At 46.3% G+C, this 19,125-nt stretch overlaps 1 protein-coding gene across 4 annotated transcripts in view; it reads right to left on the reverse strand.

Moving 5' to 3' along the window:
* Positions 1-19,125, reverse strand: part of CRACR2B (calcium release activated channel regulator 2B) — a 46,107-nt gene that overhangs the window by 2,366 nt on the left and 24,616 nt on the right. For all 4 annotated transcript variants that reach the window (XM_041481206.1, XM_041481208.1, XM_041481207.1 and 1 more), the window contains exons 5-17: positions 17,740-17,886; positions 17,345-17,435; positions 17,123-17,215; positions 13,996-14,183; positions 13,249-13,320; positions 12,771-12,825; positions 8,798-8,877; positions 6,170-6,464; positions 5,853-5,994; positions 5,542-5,623; positions 3,059-3,173; positions 1,501-1,608; positions 750-826 (exon numbers count right to left, since the gene is read on the reverse strand). In XM_041481206.1, coding sequence (XP_041337140.1) covers positions 750-826; positions 1,501-1,608; positions 3,059-3,173; positions 5,542-5,623; positions 5,853-5,994; positions 6,170-6,464; positions 8,798-8,877; positions 12,771-12,825; positions 13,249-13,320; positions 13,996-14,183; positions 17,123-17,215; positions 17,345-17,435; positions 17,740-17,886 — 1,545 coding nt within the window. The remainder of the gene's footprint in view (positions 1-749; positions 827-1,500; positions 1,609-3,058; positions 3,174-5,541; positions 5,624-5,852; positions 5,995-6,169; positions 6,465-8,797; positions 8,878-12,770; positions 12,826-13,248; positions 13,321-13,995; positions 14,184-17,122; positions 17,216-17,344; positions 17,436-17,739; positions 17,887-19,125) is intronic.

Here is a 19,125-nt window from a genome sequence, read left to right on the forward strand (position 1 = left end):
GACTTAGTAATCTGAGCACCAGTATGAGTGGCCTGTGCCTTATTCCCAAGATCCCCTATTGATGTCAGAATCCTGGGTTGTTTGCTCCACCTGTCTGGGCCATCTTGGCAGTACCATGGTAAAAAAGCATGCTGAAGGCACATGCTATGGGAGATGTGATTCACCTAGATGATAAATTAATCTGCCCAGTTAATGAACAGCTAAGTCCTGCTGTGGCTTTAACACAGATGATGCAGGAGGTGGTGAAGAGATAAAAGAAAACAAAATGATAGTTTTCTTGTGAGATTTGAAATACTTTTTTCCCAAAAACTACCTTTTTTAACTAAAAATTTTAGAGCAAATTTCTTTCAGCTAAACAGCATCTTACCTCATTTTAAAACGATTGCCACTGGAACAGCTCAGCTTAATAAGATAGGGGAGAAAGAACCCTTAGAGCTGCATGAAGACTTCAAACTGAAAACACCAGCTTAAAATCTGGGACAGTATGCAACGTTTTTGTGATGAAATATTCAAATTAAACTCCTAATCTTGCAATAGACAGTTCTACCAGGTGAAGCTTTGTGTGCAGTCCAGTCTACACTTGTTGCTTTCCAGGCACAAAAGACAAGGACCTGGAGTCAGGTCTCTTTTGGGATGTAACAAAAGTTAGTCTCTGACACCCCTCTCTTCTTGCCTATTCCCCAGGAGAGCCCACACCAGTCACCTCCAGCTGGGGAAGGGTCCCAGGGTGATGGCTCATGTTCACTGACCTGGCCATGTGCAGCATGGGCTCCATGATGTTGTAGCCAGTCATGGCACTGCACTCGTAGAACACAGCCTTGTACTCCTGCCAGAGAGCATAGCAAGCACCCACAGTGACTGCCAGCTCTCCCCAACACCACTCACTCACAGCCTTGGGAACTGGCCCACCCTCATCCCCAGGAACCCTGCCAAGAGCCATTGGAGCCAGGAGGGTGGCTGCTACCCTGCTGGGGAGCACACCCTGCTCACCAACCCAGGAGGAGGAGATGCTTTTTCAGCATTGAGGGCCAAGCCAGAGTGTCCAAAAGGCAGCACTGGGGGAGTTGTTTGGGAAGAGAAAACATGTGTCCAGGGTTCTTTGATTCCCTTACCTTTTTGTTGCGAGTCCAGAAGGCAGGAAACTCTTTGAAACCCTGTCTCCCCCCACCCAGCAGGCAGGCAGACAAGGGAGTGAGGAAAGAGGCATTAGGGAGCCCTCAAATGGGAAATCAGCCATGCACGTTCCCCTCAGAAAGAGTGAAATGAGGCATCAAGCCCCACAAGAAATACATGAGCCTGCTCAAGGGTTATTGTCTATCACATACAGGCCACCTCATCCTCCCTTGTACCAGAAGGACCTGTCCACACTGGAGAAACAGGGGGTGGGAGGTACCATACTGGAAAAGGGCTCCAAGAAAGGCTTTCTGCCAGCCAGTCTGCCCTGCTCACTGCTGGAGGGTGGCTGCAGAGCAAGTCAAACAGCAGAGCACTGAGTCACACCTTCGCCAGCCTTTCCCCCTCCACCTTGGGCACTTTCCGGGTCTCTCTCTGCACAGCATCCAATTTATTTCCAAGCAGAAACACCACAGCTCCGTCCTCTATACCTTCCTGCAAAAGAAAATAAAGACCCCTAGAGATCCAGCCACTGAGAGCAGATCCTTCCAGCCCAAGCAAACAAGGCCTTCAGTGGCAGCAGGATCAGGCCCATTAGATCATTAAACAGCCATTCCTTCAATAGCCCCAGGGATTTGTGAAGGGAAGCTTGAACCAGGGAAACATTCCAAATGTTCGGTATGTTGAGCTGGAATGGTGACAGAGGGGAGACAGGATATAAGTGCCTCTCAGGAAAATAAGAAGTCTAAAGAAAAGCTGCTTTCCCCATAGGCATTTTGGAATTTGTGATCTGGCAGATCTTCTAAATAAGCTCAGTAATTGTTGTATGTGCAGTACAGTGTCTAATGTGTTGTCTTAAACTCAATGACCCCTTGCTGAAAATCCACTGGCTGAGCAAGTTCACCCCTTGTAAGTTGTCTCTGTAGGAACTGTTATTCCTAGGCAATTCCTGGAGCCCCTTACCTCTGGTCAAACTCTCTGTAGTTCAACTGGCTCACTAAAGAATGGTCATAGTAAGAACAGGGCTCAAAGTTATTTGCACAATCAAGTGCCCTGGGCAGTATCTGAACAGCTTCAAAACAAAATAAACACACAGATGGGGGGGAGGAAAAAAAGACAGACATTAAAATGTACAGATTTAATGTGGCTTGAATTTCTGTGCACTCAGTTTAACCTTCCTCCTGAAAGGAACCTGATATTCAGAGGCTGGTTAGTTTTGAAGATCTTAACATTTGATCTTTTTGAGTCCAAAGACATAAGTGGTTGTTTGTTTGGTTTTTTCCCCACAGGCTTGTGGAAATTAACAGTATTAGAATCCTCCAACCTATACTTTACTCATTCCACTGAGATCTGGGTGTTTTGAAACTCAGCACAATCAAAACAAAACCACCCTTGAAAATTTCCCTTCACCTCTTGATCATCTACATGCAACTAATTTAAATTATAAAGAGAGGTATTTTTGTGTCCCCAAGAAGATATAAGCCACAGATAAATGTGAGTGTTTGGAAATAAAAGACAGGGGGAAACTCAACAGTATTAATACATTGTTACCAAGTTTTAACTTTAAAAAGGAAATAAAAAGAACCACCTCCCTTTCCTGTGCATAGACCAGAGACCAGATCTCCCTGCCTGAGCACAGGTAGTATGTGACCACATTCAGGAGATGTAGCCAGTGCACAGGGGCTGCTTACAAACCATGCTACTGTTTTGGAAGGTCCCACCACGTTCTGCCACAGAAACAGCCCTCCCTGATTTAATGGGCTACCACTGGCTTTGTTACCTTCGACACAAAGCCTCTGGTTCCAAACTGACCAGCACAGGCATCTGCTTTGATAATTCAGCTTCACAAGGTCAACAGGACGTCGTGGGGCACTGAAAAATGCCACTTCCAGGCAGACTGGGGCAAGGGAGCAGCAGCAGCACCAGAGCCCAGGTCCCCTCTCACCTGGACGCTGCTCATCCAGTTCCGCACGGCCACGAAGGAGCACTCAGCCGTGATGTCGTACATCACCAGGATTCCGTCTGCCTTCCGGAAGTACTGCTTGGTGATGCTCCGAAACCTGAGCCCAGACAAAACCAAAGGCACCCTCAGAACCACGGCTGTGCCACGGGAAGTAACAGAGTGGGGTTGTCTGTCTGTCTGTCAGTGCAGGCTCTCTGCAAGGCCTGGCAGCACCCATGCGTGATGTGTCCCTCAGGGCTGGTGTCTGCACAGATCCCTGCACCTTTGAGACAGGCCAGGCAGCTGTGGGTAGGCAGGAATCTGGCCAAATGCTTGGTGCTGAGAAAGCATGAAAGACCACCTTATCAGGTCAGGAATAAAGAAGCAGAAGAATCTGTTTGGGTGGGACAGGAAAAGGTAACTTTCTAATAAAAGGGAAACTGATGGAGAAAACATGATCTTTCTCTATAGTCCGGAAGAATCTGCAGACTAAGCTGTAGCACAGTACAAACTAAGCATGCGTAATGCCTGCCCCAGGGCTGCCAAAACAGCAATTAAGAACTCAGCATCAGTACAGTCTGTTTCCACTATCAAATCTATAAACCAATGGCATTATACATAAAAACTCAGGAGCTAGACACAATTTCCAGGAAAAACTCCTGCCAGACATCTATTTTTTGTTGTCTGTACCTTTTAAAACCGCAAGCTTGTATTTTGTGAATAAATTCCAGCCAAAGCAAACCAAACAAAAAACCAAACAACCAAAACAACTAACCCAAACCTTAGAATCTGTAAGCACTTTGTGACAGAGCCATGATATAACCACAATGATTGCAAACTGATGGAATTAACAATGTCATTTGGGAATTAATAAATATAACAAAAGTCCCGAGATCTCATTAGAGAGCTGTGTATTTCAGCCCTGCACAGGACAACAAACTCTCTTCTTACAAGCCAAGAAAACCTACAGCTGTTATCCTCCTGTACTCTTCAGATAGAACAGGCTTCAGGCAACTTTCTCACTACAATAAGGACACGATATTCTGGAACCCACCCAACTGAGAAAGCACAGACAGTATCTTTGGCAATCAAAGTGCAGCTCTGGAACTGCCAGCCAGGCAAGATGTTCCAGAAGAACCATCAAAGGTAGCATGCATAAGTCTCAGGGAAGTCACCAAGGAGTTCTGCTTGCGTGCTCCAAGGGGTTCTTCCATCTCCTCCTTAGATATTTACAGATGAACACCTCTAGTTAGAAGTAATTAATATTCCTCCAGAAGTAGAAAAGGCTTTTTCTTCTTCCCAGGTCTCCTATTTGGTATCAGCAATGAGCCAAGCTCTCTCTTGTGGGTACACATTAAGACCTGCTCGTTCTGCAGGGGCCTGTGGTAAAGGTCCTTCTGCAGAGACAATATCTTGAATTTGGCCTCTGCTGCAATCTGGCCTCAGTAAAATGTCACACTTTATGTCATAGCAACTCCCCTTACTGCTTGGTTTCAGCATCAAAATAACCACAGGAGTCCCCCCAGAAATAATTATTTCTTCAGCATGAAGCCTAATTTTGGAAGAGAGAGTTGCTTTTCTATAGATACTCCTACTTAGTACATTCCCACCAGCTCTGCAAGGTCTAGCTGCCTGAGACAGCATCACTGGCACAGTTTAGGATTAGAATATTCCCATGACCTTGGCTGCCCCCTGAAGACCTGCCCCCATAACATATTTAGCTCAAAACACCCAGTGCTTATTTTTGTCAGGCCCTTGAGGTTCATGGTCCTCTTGAAATAGCTTCTCATCTTAAGCTTCACATTATATCCTACATAAAATCTAACTTACATGGAGCTAGTGATGGGCCTTCATCTCTAGTAGCAGATGAGGGTCAAATGTGTCCTCTACCACTCTTGTCCTCACCAACACTGCTGGTAACATCTAGAGATATCCCATGCTTTTAAAACTAGAGGACTTCAAATGGGGAGCAAGTGTTCACTGTCACAGAATGCTGCACAACCCCTCTACCAATTATTATTGTGTAAGATTATCTCTTACACAAGTCTATCAGCAGAAGGGACAGTGAAATGGGCCAATAAGCTCACTGACAGAGTCCAGCAGGGTAGTTCAAATCACCTTCCCCACAGGTCATGCTAATTCAGCTGGCTTTGACAGCTGAATCAGATCTGGAAAGGGTCACTGTCCTTTCCACCCTTTGAACCCCATGACATATATCTAAGGACAGATTGCTTGGAGCCACAAGCATGCAGGTCAAACACACGGAAAATGACTTTTCTGTCAATCCTCAGAGCGATCTCCCCAGGCCCTGCTTCACAGTCACAGCTTCTAGCAATCTCTGGAACAGACCTTTGCTGCAGTTTCAGCACTGGAATAGCTGTCATGACCTGTCTGGTCCTTCTGAAGCTGACCGTTTCCCCAGAAAGAGAAACCAGCTGCATGCACTCTTTCCCTTTCCTCCACTGAGCCCGGCAGATATTGCTTACCTCTCTTGCCCAGCTGTATCCCACAGCTGTAAGGCAACCTGGGTGTTATCCACCATTAGACTCTTCACCTGGTAATCGATACCTGGCAGGAAGGTGACAATGATTATGAGGAAGCATGGGAAGAGAGCAGCTTGCCATTACAATGGCCAGACAAACTCCATTTAGTTCAGGGAAATTGCAAGATTGATTCAATACTGGGAGAGGGACCATCTTTACCCTCTAGCTGGGCTGTAACACAGGCAAAATAGCCTTTTCCCAGGCTGCCTTTCCCACCTTCCTTATCCAGATGAACCAGGCACCCTATTACTTACCAATGGTTGCATTGAGCTCAGCCAAGAACCTGTCATAGCAGAAGCGGTGGATGAAGGAGCTCTTCCCAACACCAGAATTCCCCACAAACACCACTTTAAAGATGCGATCTGGGGAACAGCTGGCTGGTTCCAGTGCTTGGAGCTACAATGGAAAAAGACATGAGGCTTTGAAGACATGAAGCCCAGCTGCAGGCAGTGCTATGATTTAGGCAGTGGACCCCTGCACTGTAAATCTGTGGAGCTGAGTTTGATGGGAAGAGAGTCAGACACCAACCCCAGCAGGTATTTGAGGAACAACCCCAGGTAACTGCACTCACCCTGGTTTCAGTGCCAACAGGCTGGGCTCGAGGAGGCAGCGGAGCAGCATCTAGGCCATCTGCATTTTTTCTGCAGTCAGAGTGACCCTTCAAAGTCATCTTAAACCACTCAGGATCTGCTGCCAAGGGCCATCTCTCCTCATCTCCGCTGTTCTCTCCAAAGTTTGTGCTGCCTTCTTCTCCTGTCTTCATCCATACCCCATTGCCTGGGAAGTATTTACAGTTCTTTCTGTTGGGTTCTTCCACTGCCACATCCACTGGGAAGGTGAAGGGAAGGTCCGCAGAGGCCAGTTGTCTGTATTAAAGTCCACAGGCAGCACAGATAGGGTGGGAGAGGGGGAGGACACAGGGAAAGAAGGAGGTTGCAAATTCCCAACCAACCAATGCAATCCAATTAGTGTATATGAAGCTCTCACAGGAACTCTATATATTCACTCCCCACACTCCCTGTGACCAAGGCATCAGTGGCTCCCCTAGGGAAAGAGAGACAGCTCACCAGAGCTGTGCTGTACTCTCATGTGCTGACAAATACTTAACTAATTTTAATAAAAATTGCCACTTTGGATTTTTCAATAATTATTTGCTTATCACTTCCCTCAGCAGTGAAAAAATGAGGCAAAACATACAAAATGAAAGCTCCTTAAAAAAAAAAAAAAAAAACAACAAAAAACCCCCCCCCCAACCAATAATTACTCCTGTATTTTTGTTGCTAAATACCATACAAAAAGAAGTAACAGAATGTGCCCACACAAGAGTAGGCTGATGCACTGGGGGTAGAGCTGATGTGGTAGCTGGAGGAACAACCTTCAAAAGAACACCTAAAATAACCAAGTTAAACTGCTGGAACCACTGCTGAGGAGCAAGGCAGCATCACTGGTTTTCTATGGTTAAAGAACTAGACAAGGAATGAGGAGACCTAGAATTAAGCTGAAGATATTCATCCCCCACAGGTGTCTCTGTTGCTTTCAGTGTCCAGCAGATTGCATTTGGAAGGAAATTAGAGTGACCAGAGTGTACTACAGTCAGTTTCTTCAGAGGCAGGACATCCCACCCCCTCTGCAACTTTTCTGTTAGTGCAGGAATCCAGACAATTCTGCTTTCTCATTCCAGCAAGTACACTTCATCTGGGTTGCAAAATCCATGTGCTGCCATGCCTACGCTTTTTTCTATGAAAGGGAGCTCGCATTCCTGGTTGCCCTCCCTGCATTTGCCCAAATGCCAGCCTAGAGCCAGGCCAGCTGGAGCTCCTCCCTCTTGAAAATGGACACAGTCTCAGGCTCTGGGGAATGGTGCCTATCTCCCAGGGCTGGTAAAATCACACAATGAGTGGGCTCAAGACCCTCTTTAGTGGGAGCAAAGGGACAAACACAAAACTCTGAACAGTGACCTCAGATCTAATGGATTTCTGTTCATGTTTCTCAAGCAATGTGGTGTGACAGCACCAGGACAGAGACCAGGCCAACAACTACTTCTCCCCTTCTCCCATCACCTTAGTTGCCAAACTTCTCCAGCTGTTAAGCCTTTCCAGGAGGTTTCTTCCAGTTGCAGCTAGAAGGAACTTTGCAAGAAATAATTGGGGAGGAAGATGGGAGAACTTGGTTATCTGATTCAATGGACAGAATGAGGCAGTCACACAACCATGAAGGAGCTCTGCCTCAGACCTCACCAGGCAACCCCCCACCCTGGGCCCAAGAATCAGCCCTCTCCAGAGTCTACCTGGTTTTCCCATGAGCCAAGGAGCCTTGAGCTAAATCCTTAAATTACAATCCAGAACTGCAAGCATTAAGGATGAGTTGAAGCTGGAAGAAACTGAGCTTAGACCTGTGTCTCTGGCTAGCACCAGGAGAAACTGGGCAGCAGTGGAACTTTCTGCAGAGACCTGGTAAGAAACAGGGGAATGCCCTGCCTTTAAAACTTGTTTGGGACCAGCACTTGCAGGCGAGATCCAGCTCCAAGCCAGGTCATTGTATATTCTGCATGTAGAGTGGGGAAAAAAAAGAAAAGGCCTTGGCCACACAGATGAGTTACCTGCCTTGGCTAAGGAAGGCCTGGTGTGCCAGGTGAGCATCTGCATAGGTGTAGAGGGAGATGAGCAGGATGAACCCACCTGGAGCCAGGCCCCCTCCTTGAGGCCTTCAGCTGCCAGAAGGAACCCAACCCTTGTGCAATTTGTGCCCTCTCCCATGCCCCAGGGATATGGACTCTGGCACAAGGCACCAGTGGACAGGATTTGTGCCTGAGGAAAAACTGGCACACCTGGGAGTTGATCCAGTCATTTCAACAGAGCTGCCTGACTCAGAAGGAGGCAGCCTTTGTGACTCCCATCCCATTAACAGTCCCAGACCTTCTGGTGATATTTAGATTTGCTCCCTGCATTGCTGCAGGCATAAGCAGCAGCAGGGCCACCTCCCTGTGGAAATTAGTGAACAGTATCCTCAGCTTCATGCTGAGCTAACACCACCTGATGCCATGAGACAGCTAAAGCCACAGAAAAGCTGCACCCCACCACACTCCCAAAACCAGCCAGCATCAAGGTGGGATAACCAGACCCAGGACACAGCTTGACTGACAGGGCACTTCAGTGGGCACGGACTGACACCATGGACACGACACAGACACCCATCTAACCGTTTGACAGGCTTGTCCTCCAGCAGCAAACTGCCTAGCACTGACCCTTTCTTCAACAGGGCATTTTTGTTCTGAGGCACCTGGAAGTTGAAAAGAGAAGGAATGAAGAATGTGATTACAGCCCCAGTTCAACCACTCCCCACCTCTGTAGAGCACTTTGGGGAGGCAAGGCTGGAGCCCTGGCAGCCCCACACGGTGCAGTGATAGTGCCTCACTGGAAGGTTGAAAGAGGTAAGCACAGGGCTTGCTTTTCTCAGTTCAAATAATTTAATTCCTGCAAGAAGCCATCACTGTTGCTGCTTTCTCCTTCAATTGAAAATACATCAAAGTGCTGATGTCCCAAACTGGATTCTTCCTCTAGCCAGTGTTTTTATTTCTGTGGCTTGTTCTCCACTTGGTCTCACAGCTGAATCTTTCCCCACCTGCCTCTTTCTTATGCTAATATTTTGTGGGGCAGACCAATTGCCCTTTCCTTAGAAGACACTAGTACCCTTCCTTGACCTGTACTCACCTAGAGCTGCACATGAACCACAAGAAAGGAAGGAGGCGGCTCAGGAAAGGAAGGGGGCAGCTCTACAAAAGGTGATGTACATGCTCTGCCTTACACCAACATCCCTCCCCATGCTTTCCTCCTACTTATCACAGAATGAACACTTCCTACATCCAGTATTTACCAGCTCCTGAGAGAAGGAGAAAGCAGGACAACCTCTCTCCCAACCTCTTCCCCCCATAGAGGACATTGCCATTCCCAGCAGAGTCACTGCTCTGGCCACACATACAAAATGTGAAGTGAGAGAGAGCATGGAAAGGTGCCCATCACATGGGCACTAGGGGAAAAGGAGAGGTATTCAGTCTGCAAATCTGAAGATTTCTAACATGTCCTTACTGGTTATTTTTGGGGGAAGGGTTTGCAGTCTGCCAGATCTGCCTCTCACAGCAGTTTTGAACTGACCAAACACCTGCAGGCAGCTCTGGACAGGCCATCCTTCATGCTTCCCACAGCCTGGAGAACTACAAAGATTATTCCTTCAATAATCCTTACTGAAGGCTTATTTTAAAAGGCAAAAAAATTAAGAAGCTGTTCTGTTGGTCAGAACTCCCAGGACACCTTTACTGCAATGCAGTCTAAAAAAGGGAGACACTCCAAACTCCACAGAGGGCCTGACCCAACTAGGAGCTTTGCAGGGAAAGAACAAAACATTTTTTACATATGAAACTGATGTTCAAAATAACCTCCAGCTACAGAAACAATCCAGCACTGAGAGGCTCACAACTGTGGAGCACAAATCTCCCAAGGCAAATGACTCCCAAGTGCATAAACAGTCCAGTCAACACAGCCAGGCTGTGGTACAGACAACCAGTGGTTCTCCATCAGGTACAGAAGGGGAAGTTTTCAGTGTTTGATCAGCTTCACTCAAGGGCACTCTCTAGCCACACAGAAGGAGGAAATTGTGTTACAGGCCACTGGAGCTGAGTCACAAGCTTCAAGTCACCTGTGGAGCAAAAGGACTCCCATACAATCTGCTGTGCCACCACCTTACCTGGAGAGGGAAGAGCCTGCAGAGCACAGACTTGGGTAAGAAAGGAGGAACAATGGGGCATGTTTTGCCATTGGTTCTGCCATGCTTTATTGGCCTGCCAGGTTTGTGTAACATTTGGTTTTTCACCAGGATGGTGAAGGACAGATGCGACATCACAGCTGTGTAACACATGATGACAAGGATTCCACAACAGCACATGTACAAGCATTTTGGATGGGAAAGATTCTGGTTTACCAGTGAAATAAAAACACATGTCAAAAGTAGTCAAAGTACCAAAACACTCTTCATGATGAACAGACATGAAATTTGCTCTGTCAACATAAAGCATACAAGCATAACTCCATAGTCAGATGGGTCATGGGTGTGAAACTGAACCTGCAACCCCTGGGTCTTAAAAATACCCATCAGTGGTTTGCACATTGACAGAAATAGCCACATATCGCTATCTGTGACCCAGCCTCTCTTGCCTGGGACAAGAGAGTGCCCCACAGTGCAGTGGGGCCAGGGTCTGCTCACCCTGGCAAGGCAAGAAACTCTTATAAAGAGCAAGGTATTAAGCTGGGAACTGAGAAGAGCAAAGGAGCAGTGACTGAGTATCAGCCACATACAGCCCAACTCCTCCTACCAACCACTTCAAAATCTTTGCTATGAAAGAACCTCTGTTCACCACTCCTTGATTTCACAGAAATAACTCTTCCCAGCACTAAAAGAGGGTATTAAGGCCTTGGGTTTCTTTCTAGCCTGTAAAGGCACTGATAATCTCTGGCAGAGTGTGTGTTGCACACTAGGGATCCCCATCAGAAGGCTGGACTCTCCTTTTTGCTTCTGCAGGGAAGTATTGCCATTTTCTCCCCCCCTTACTGTGAGACAGGCTGGGGAGCAGACCTTCTGCAGGTGTGTGATGATAGCAGCATCTCTGTGAGCCCTTGGAGCCCTGCTTCCCTGTGGACTGAAATGAGAGCAGCCAAAGGAAAAAATCTTATTCCAGTACAGGCTTCAACTGCCCAGCAAGACACAGCCTTGCCAGATGAGCAATGGTGGCAAGAGTTCACCCTGTTCCTTGTTCCCTATTGCCAGGGCTGGGAGAAGGTAGAAAGAAGCCTCTCTGTGCTGTGACTCTGTACTGGGCTCTCTCTTGGGTCCACCTGCAGCAGCAGGTCTTAGCAGAGGAGCACAAGAGAAGAGAGGAGAAGCAGACAAGATTTGCACACACAGAGGTACAGACATGAGCTGTGGTCTCCACAGGCCACTCGCACCCCCATAGGAACCCACAAGCTGATGAAGCAGAACACATGGAAAGAGGAGAAACCATTTTCTTTGCCTGCTTGCACTGGACTCTGCTACAGAGTGACTGTGCTTATGGCTTTTCCAAGAGGGAGCAGGAAGCTCTGGTGTACATCTACATAGTTAGCAGCTTTAAAAATGAAGACTGAAGAAAAAAAATCTTCCAGATTTTAGAAACACACCTCACCTCTATCCAAAATTGTTATTGACATTATTTTATATGCTCTTCACCTGGAGAACTCCAACCTCTGGACTGAACAGGGCATTTTGTTTCTCATACAGGCACAATCCCTGTGTTTCCTTCCAGAGTCCTTGACACAGCAGTCAGAAAAGCTCTATCATAGCCTATCACTGTCCTCCCTGCAAGTCACCTACTTCCAGATCTTCAGGTGGGGAATAATCCCAGAGCAGGCAAAGACATGGTGGCAAGGATGGATCCAAGAGGGCAGAGCAGCTGTGCAAGCAACATTTGGGAACACAAAAATTTTATAATGAAAAAATAATAAGAAGTAAAAATAGACCACATATCTGTGCTTATCTTGGCATCTGGGAAAGGCCAGAGATTGACAGTTCCAGTTGAGAGAGATCCTGCTTTCTCCTAGTTCTCTGACACAAGGCTCACTGCAGCACCCAGCAGAGTTCACAGGAATGGGGAGCTCCCATTCAAGAGGAACATCTGAAAACATCTGCTACAAACTCAGGGGGTCAGAAAAACTCCAAAACCCTCCTGTACCACTCCATGCCCAGCCAGCTAGCAGCACATCTTAGAATCCATCTTCTTCCTCACCACCCAGCTCCAGGATGCATCCAGCTTGTCTCCCCTCCTTGCACGTGCCCAGTGCCTGGCACAACACACAGAGCCCACATGTGCAGCAGGCAGCACCCACTGCAGCCTTGCACAGGGCTGTGTGACAGTCCCCAGCCATTGTGCCCTGGGTTAAACCCAGGCAGTTGGCAGCAGCAACCAGCAGAGCTTGCCTCCAGCACGGACACAGAGGCGCAGCAAAGTCTGTATTAAGCACAACACCAGGCCCCAAGAGCTCTTGTCATTGTCCCCCGTGGAAGTGACAGGCCCCCAAGTGGTGACAGCAACAGCAGCAGATGAGAGGAGGGTGGTTGGGAATTAAGGTTTTCTTTCTTAGACTAACCAGCTTCTTGGCTTCAAAGGCATCTCGCTCATCTCGAAGTTTCTTGTTCATTTCTCTGCTCCAAAGGAAGACACAGGAAAGACACAATGAAAAGCTTGCCAAAAATTAAGTAAACCCCAACATTTGAAAGTGAGAACTGAAAGAGAGCTTGGGAACAGAGACAAAGATGTTGTTTATAGCCAGACATGTTGGGATTTCCATGTATCCCAGCCGAGGTCATGGGCTCTACATGGTTGCCTTAGCCAGCACGAAAGACTAAATTCCTCCAGAAGAGGGATTACCTCGTGAATTAACAAAGCCTGTAATGTGTCAGAGCTGGCCAAATTGCACAACTCTGTCTGGACCTAGAAAAACAAGCAGAGTCTAAACACTGCTTGAATAAATCCTGTAGCTTTCCATGGGAGAAATGAGCACAGTGCTGAAACCCCTTAGAGGCATAAGAGCTCAGCATTTCCCTCCAGCCTTCACCAGTTCTCACCTGAGGAGTTCCAGCTGCCGAAGGAGGCTTTGTTTCTCTTTCTGCATGTTCTTGGAGACTCTAAACACGTCCCTGGGCAAAAGGTATTTTAAAATAAGGGAAATAAATTAATGGGAGAGAAAATACAAACATCCCTCTCTCAGGGGCACTCATGGAATTCTCAAAGACAAGGGTGTGCCTTATTCTTAGGACAATTCAGAGGAAGCAGCGCTGTTCTGGGAGCTGGGATGGTTGTATCAGAACTCTCCTGCTCTCCTCCAACACAAGAGCAGGCAACTCATCCCCTCCACTTCCTCAGCTGCTGGAAATGGGAAGGATGCTCACTGCCATCTGGATCTGAAACCTCTCCATGTTTTATACAGGTACTATTAGATTTAACCCAGAAATGGGAACAGAACTGATTAGAAGAGAATCTTTAAAGAGAACATTATAGAGGGGATGGTGAACTGGAAAATACGTGGAGAATCCTCCTTTAGGCTGAGGAACATCTGTATTTTTGTACTGATTTTCTATAACATATTAAATTCCCACAAAAGGTAGGTAAGAGTTAGCAGTATCACTCTCTATTTAGGCTCATACGACCATTGGGATGTTTTTACTTTTCCTCAAAAAGTGACAGGCAATCTGATGATTGCTGGTGAGACCAAGGCTTCTAACTAGGATAATTATTCTTTAATTGCATGCCCAACCTTTCCTTTTCTGTCCATGTCTTTGCCCTAACACAACGCCTTTCCTGTTTTTTCCCACCTGTCCTTCTGCTCTTGCTCAATCTGAGCCTCTTTCTGGAGCTTCTGTAATTGCCCCTTCACTGCCTCTAGCTCCCATTTGCTTTTCTCCAGCTCTTCCAGCAGGTTTTCATTCAGGTGCCGGAGCCTTTCGTTCTGCACGCGTGTCTCCAGCTGCTCCGAGTTCAGTGACTGTAGCTGATGTTCCAGCTGCAATGGAAGAGGAGGAAGAGGAGGGGTTAAACACAGAGGAAGGGTTTTGTGCTACAATCACAACTGTAAAAACAAGCTGAAAAAGCAGATGTAAACAATGAGGCAGAAGGGGGTAAAAACAACCTAAGTCTGCAGAGCCACCAGTGGCATCGAGAGTGAACTGGAAGGAATTCTCTCTCATCATGTCAGCACTGGGGAACAAAGCAATGCAATTAGGCACAGCTGAGGAAGTGCTTCAGGCAGCAGGAGCAGCCTGATGCTGTCAGGCATTGCAGGACTCAGAGTGCAAATGGGGGTCAAAGGAGGACAGGAAAAATTTGGGTGGAAGCAGAGTTGTGTCTGTTGGGACTTATTAAGCAGAGTTGTTGAAGTGCATCCTCTAGTTTAGGGGCTTCCTGAGCCCATGGCAGCTGAATGGAGGATACATTGAGGTGCTAAGGGTATTTCACACTACACCTGGAAAGTGAAGTGATTGGGTGGCCTGCTAAAGACAGGACCTTGGGCTAGAGATGCAATTTAAATGCCACCGGGGCGCAGCTGCACTCTAGGCAGCACAAGCCCCCAGCACAACTAACAAGCCTGATTTAGGAAGTTCAAAGCCTGCTGCCTTGTACTCATTCAGTGACTCAATTCCCTACAAATGGCTGGCATAGTCTGGGAAACAGACAGACAGATGTAGCAGCCAAAGCTGCCCATCTCAGATGACATGGAGGGCATTCCAAGAGGGCTCATAGTGACACTGCAGTATCCAGCCAGCCACACCAGCTAACCAGGGCCCTCTGCTGAAGCTGCTGCTACACAGAAGCTCCAGTACCCATCTGAGAACTTACAGCTCAAAATAAAAGCATGCAATCCACGCTTATAACTAGAGAGAAACACCAGGAATCAGGTCTGATCAGGGTAGCAGGTGGCAGAGTCAGCCTCCACATTTACACCTTCAGCTTGCCTTTTCTCTCAGCCTACTTTCTTCCCCTCTCAAAAGAAAAATAAAGCAGCACACCATGGCAGAAGATAAAATGTCTTTTTTTTCTTGCTACCCTCCTCTCTGCCAGCACACATGTACAACTGTCAAGAGCAGGAATGAACAGATCTGATGTTTCCTAGGTTCCTTGAAACATAAGCCTCACCCCTCTCGTCACTGAGGCTAGAAGAGCAAGCCACACCCAGCTTTGCCTGGAGTCCTCCGCTCCTGTGGACATTGGGCAATATTTCAGCAAGACTACATGTGCTGAGCAGTGGAGTTGAGACTGAAAACGAGCAAGCCCTGCTTACAGCCTTCAGATCTTTCAATAAGCCAAGGAATCAGCTTTAAATGAAGCACACCTGCCCCTCCCTCAAAAGTGTCCATCACACTCAACTCTCCCGTTTGTGTGGTCTGTCCTTGGAAGGGATGCTGTGGAATAGCACCATCACAGTACTGGTCTTAGGCCACAAGAGGGACCCGATTACCCACACAGCTCTGTACAAGCCTCAGTTAAGAGCACCAGAAGTGACTATTTGAGTAACAGCAAGTGTCCATGCAGCCCAAGTGCTCTGCTCTGACCCTCAGCAAGAGCAGATGCTACCTAGGAAGAGCATTCCTGAGTTACTAACTATGGTTCACTTCCCTCATATTCCCCCCCATCTATGGTCCCTGGACTAGGGATGCTAGAGGCCACACCACTATTCTTCCTTTCAATGAATATTTACAAGCCTATTTGTTTGTCCAATTCATTTTTGAACTGCTGATATTGCCTGCCTCTTGGGGCCAAAAGTCCAGCACTGATCTCTGTATAAAGAAGTGTGTTCTTCTAAATCAAATTCATACTGGTGTCATTGAGTGTCCCTCACCTTTGCTGTTGCAGGACTTTGGGAATAACAGTTTTGTGTGGACTTTATCCATCACTTTTCTGAGTTCATAAATCTCACGTGCATCTTCCCTCAGTCTCCTTCTCTCCAAAACGTAAAAGTCTAGACTTTCCTGGTTTCTCTTCCTAAGGCAAATTTTCCATTTTCTTAATAATATTAGCACTCTGTATCTTCATACTTGAGAAGGACACAGTGGAATTAGAGGAGATCAGAACTGCACACACTGAAGCACATCAAAGATGTGGGCAGCAGGAAAACCACACCCTCTGTCTTATTCTCAATATCCTTCCTGATGGCATCTCAGTTGTGCTGGCTTTTCCAGCTGCTGGACAATGAGCTGGTGATTTCAGAGAAGTCCTGTTTCATCCACATCACAGCTGGGTATCCAACTGGGATACCCCTGTCTCCAGCATCTTGCAGGCACCTGCCATGACTTTCTGTGGGGGCCACATCTCAGTTCTTGAGACACCAAGGAAAAAGGCATCATCTGTATGGGATGGTCCATTCCACCATCTCGAATGGACCATCCCATACAAATGTGCATGCCAGGGATGGCAGGCTAAAGGAAAGCTTGTGCTTTGATCTTTTATGGGACTGATTAATCATTATGTCATCAAGTGCCCAAATGCAAGTATACAATATCTACCTCTCTAAGTGTCACAGAACTGTTCACTCCAGGTCATTTTGGAGTAGTCAGAATACAAAAACTAGAGAAATCTGGCTCTTTTATGTCCACACACATCTTCCTTGCACACCACAAAAAGCTTCAAACTCAACTTTCAAAATTTTACCCCATCTTCCTTGCCACCATTGTACAATTGATAAGAAGATCATGCCAAGAGAACACAAAGCAGGTAAGAAAATGCATGAACAAAACATTCACAGAACAGCATTGCAGCTGATGACAAACCAATTATTTGACAAACCAGCTCAACACCTTCAGAGACAGGAGAGGACTTCACTAGCTAGAGCCAAATTATCTATTGCCAAACCTTCAGCAGCTGAACACCATTTTCCATCAGAAAATGCCTGAACAGAAAGAAGCGGAGGGGGATGTGCTTTGTTAGAATGGATTTGGATCCCATTACCTTCTTCTGGCGGTAGAGGATTTTCTCCAGCTCCTGCTCTTTGTTGTGCAGTTCCTTCTGGAGCAGGTTACTCCTGTCATGCCTCAGGGCTTCCTGCAGAAGTAAAGACACACAGCTGTGCACAACACTCAGCACAGAGCTGCTCCTTGGCCATATGGGCCACCACCTCTACTTCAGAACAAAGGGAGGTTGCCTTCAAGCCAAGAGAGAGAGAGAAAGTACCTGGCAGACCAGCCTCTCCCTTTCTGCTTTGATCTGTTGCTCCATTTCTTCATAAAGGCACCTGACTTCTCGATCATGATCTGACTCCTTCCTACAAAACACAGGTGCACACAGGTCAGGAGAGAAAAAGAGTACAGAAAGGAAAGAGGAGGGTGGAAACAGATTCCTACTAACAGCTGTGTGGTACTGAGTGGGATTTTAACCAGACTGAATGTTATGGGTGAGCACTGATGCAGCGCAAACCCATGGGAACAGACCAAGATAGAGTAATTTTATTACAGCAAGAAATATCTCTTTTACTGGTGCATCCTGTAACCCAGTCTCTCCTTGCATCTGAGGCAGGATCCAAGCATCAGCCAGCTCCTGGCAGCAAATGGCCATGATGTTCTCCTTACCTCTTCAATGCTTGCTCCATGGACTCCTTCTCATGATTCACCTCCTTTATGTGCGACGAAACACGCAACAGAAACTCTTCAAAATTGGATAAAAGCTCTGGACGCTCCTTTCGTAGGCGAGCCCAGAGCTCCCGAATCTCATGTGGGCTGGAGCAAGCATACAGGAGAGAAGGAAAGCAAGAGAGTTATTGTGTCATCTTATGGACTGTTATTCCAGCTCCAACATGCACTCAGGACAGACTGCTATTCTCCTGTGATGATCTCTGTTACACCATTACAGCAGAGAGGGAAATTCAACAGTGACAGAGCATGCATGTGGAGTGGGATCTATTGTGAGATCAAAATAAAGGAAGTCATCTGCAAGAAGGAAAGAAAAATAATCTAGGAAGCAAACATGGAATGATTGCTTTTCCAAACAGTCATTGATAACAAATTTGGTGTCTACATCAAGACTTGGAGAAATGAATATTCAGCAAATTTGCTGTGTGTTACGGTCAAACTGTTATAGCACACAAAGTTTAGCACACATCACACATCATTGGTGTTTTTCTTACACTCAGACTGTACTGGTGGCTGCTACAGTCCTCATTTTTTTACAGGTTTGGAAACTGAGGCACAAAAAAAGATGCAAATTTGCTGAAGTGTCACATCAGGATAACAACGGAGGAAGCCCTGGAAAACCAAAGATGTATTTTTCTGAACCTGCAATAATGATTACACTGTTTTGACATTTAATTCATTGCAACTTGAACACAGTACTTCCAAACTTCATTCCCAAAGTGTCTTGTAAACCTGCAGACATCACTTCATGTTTCTTTTTAGGGAAGAGCTTCTTTAACTTATTTTTTTTAATCATGAAACACTTTGGAAAAAGTGTCTTGAAAGATACAGAATAATTATACCTATAGTCAGTATCCAAATAGCTATTTTTCTTTACCTATATATTTCTCTCCCTTAGTATTCTTTGTGGAAACAAACAAACAAAACAAACCAACCAAAAAGCTTTTCATTTCCTCTGCCAGTACTGCATGACAGCCTTCTTTTTCTGTCCCAAGTTTAAAAAGTGATAGCACTTCATCAGATCTTCATATTTGAAATAAAAGAACGTATTGAGTCCTGTTAGGAAATGAAACTATTTCTTTCTAGAGAAAGCTGTGAAAATTTTTCATATTCCTGCTCTCACCCCAATTAGCTTCTGTTTCATATTACTGCTTTACAACAGCTGGTTTGGCACAAAGATGTGACATGTAGTAGCTACTAAACTCATTGCATAAAACTGCCAGTAAGTGGTCAAAATAAAACACAAGATAATTCCACTTTGGACTTCTGCTTCTCAAAGCAGAGTTATAAACAGTAGAGACTGTTTTCCCAGAACAGTAATATGGC

This window comes from Pyrgilauda ruficollis, unplaced genomic scaffold (assembly GCF_017590135.1).
Source record: "Pyrgilauda ruficollis isolate IOZ18807 unplaced genomic scaffold, ASM1759013v1 scaffold55, whole genome shotgun sequence".
NCBI classification, from domain to species: Eukaryota; Metazoa; Chordata; class Aves; order Passeriformes; family Passeridae; genus Pyrgilauda; species Pyrgilauda ruficollis.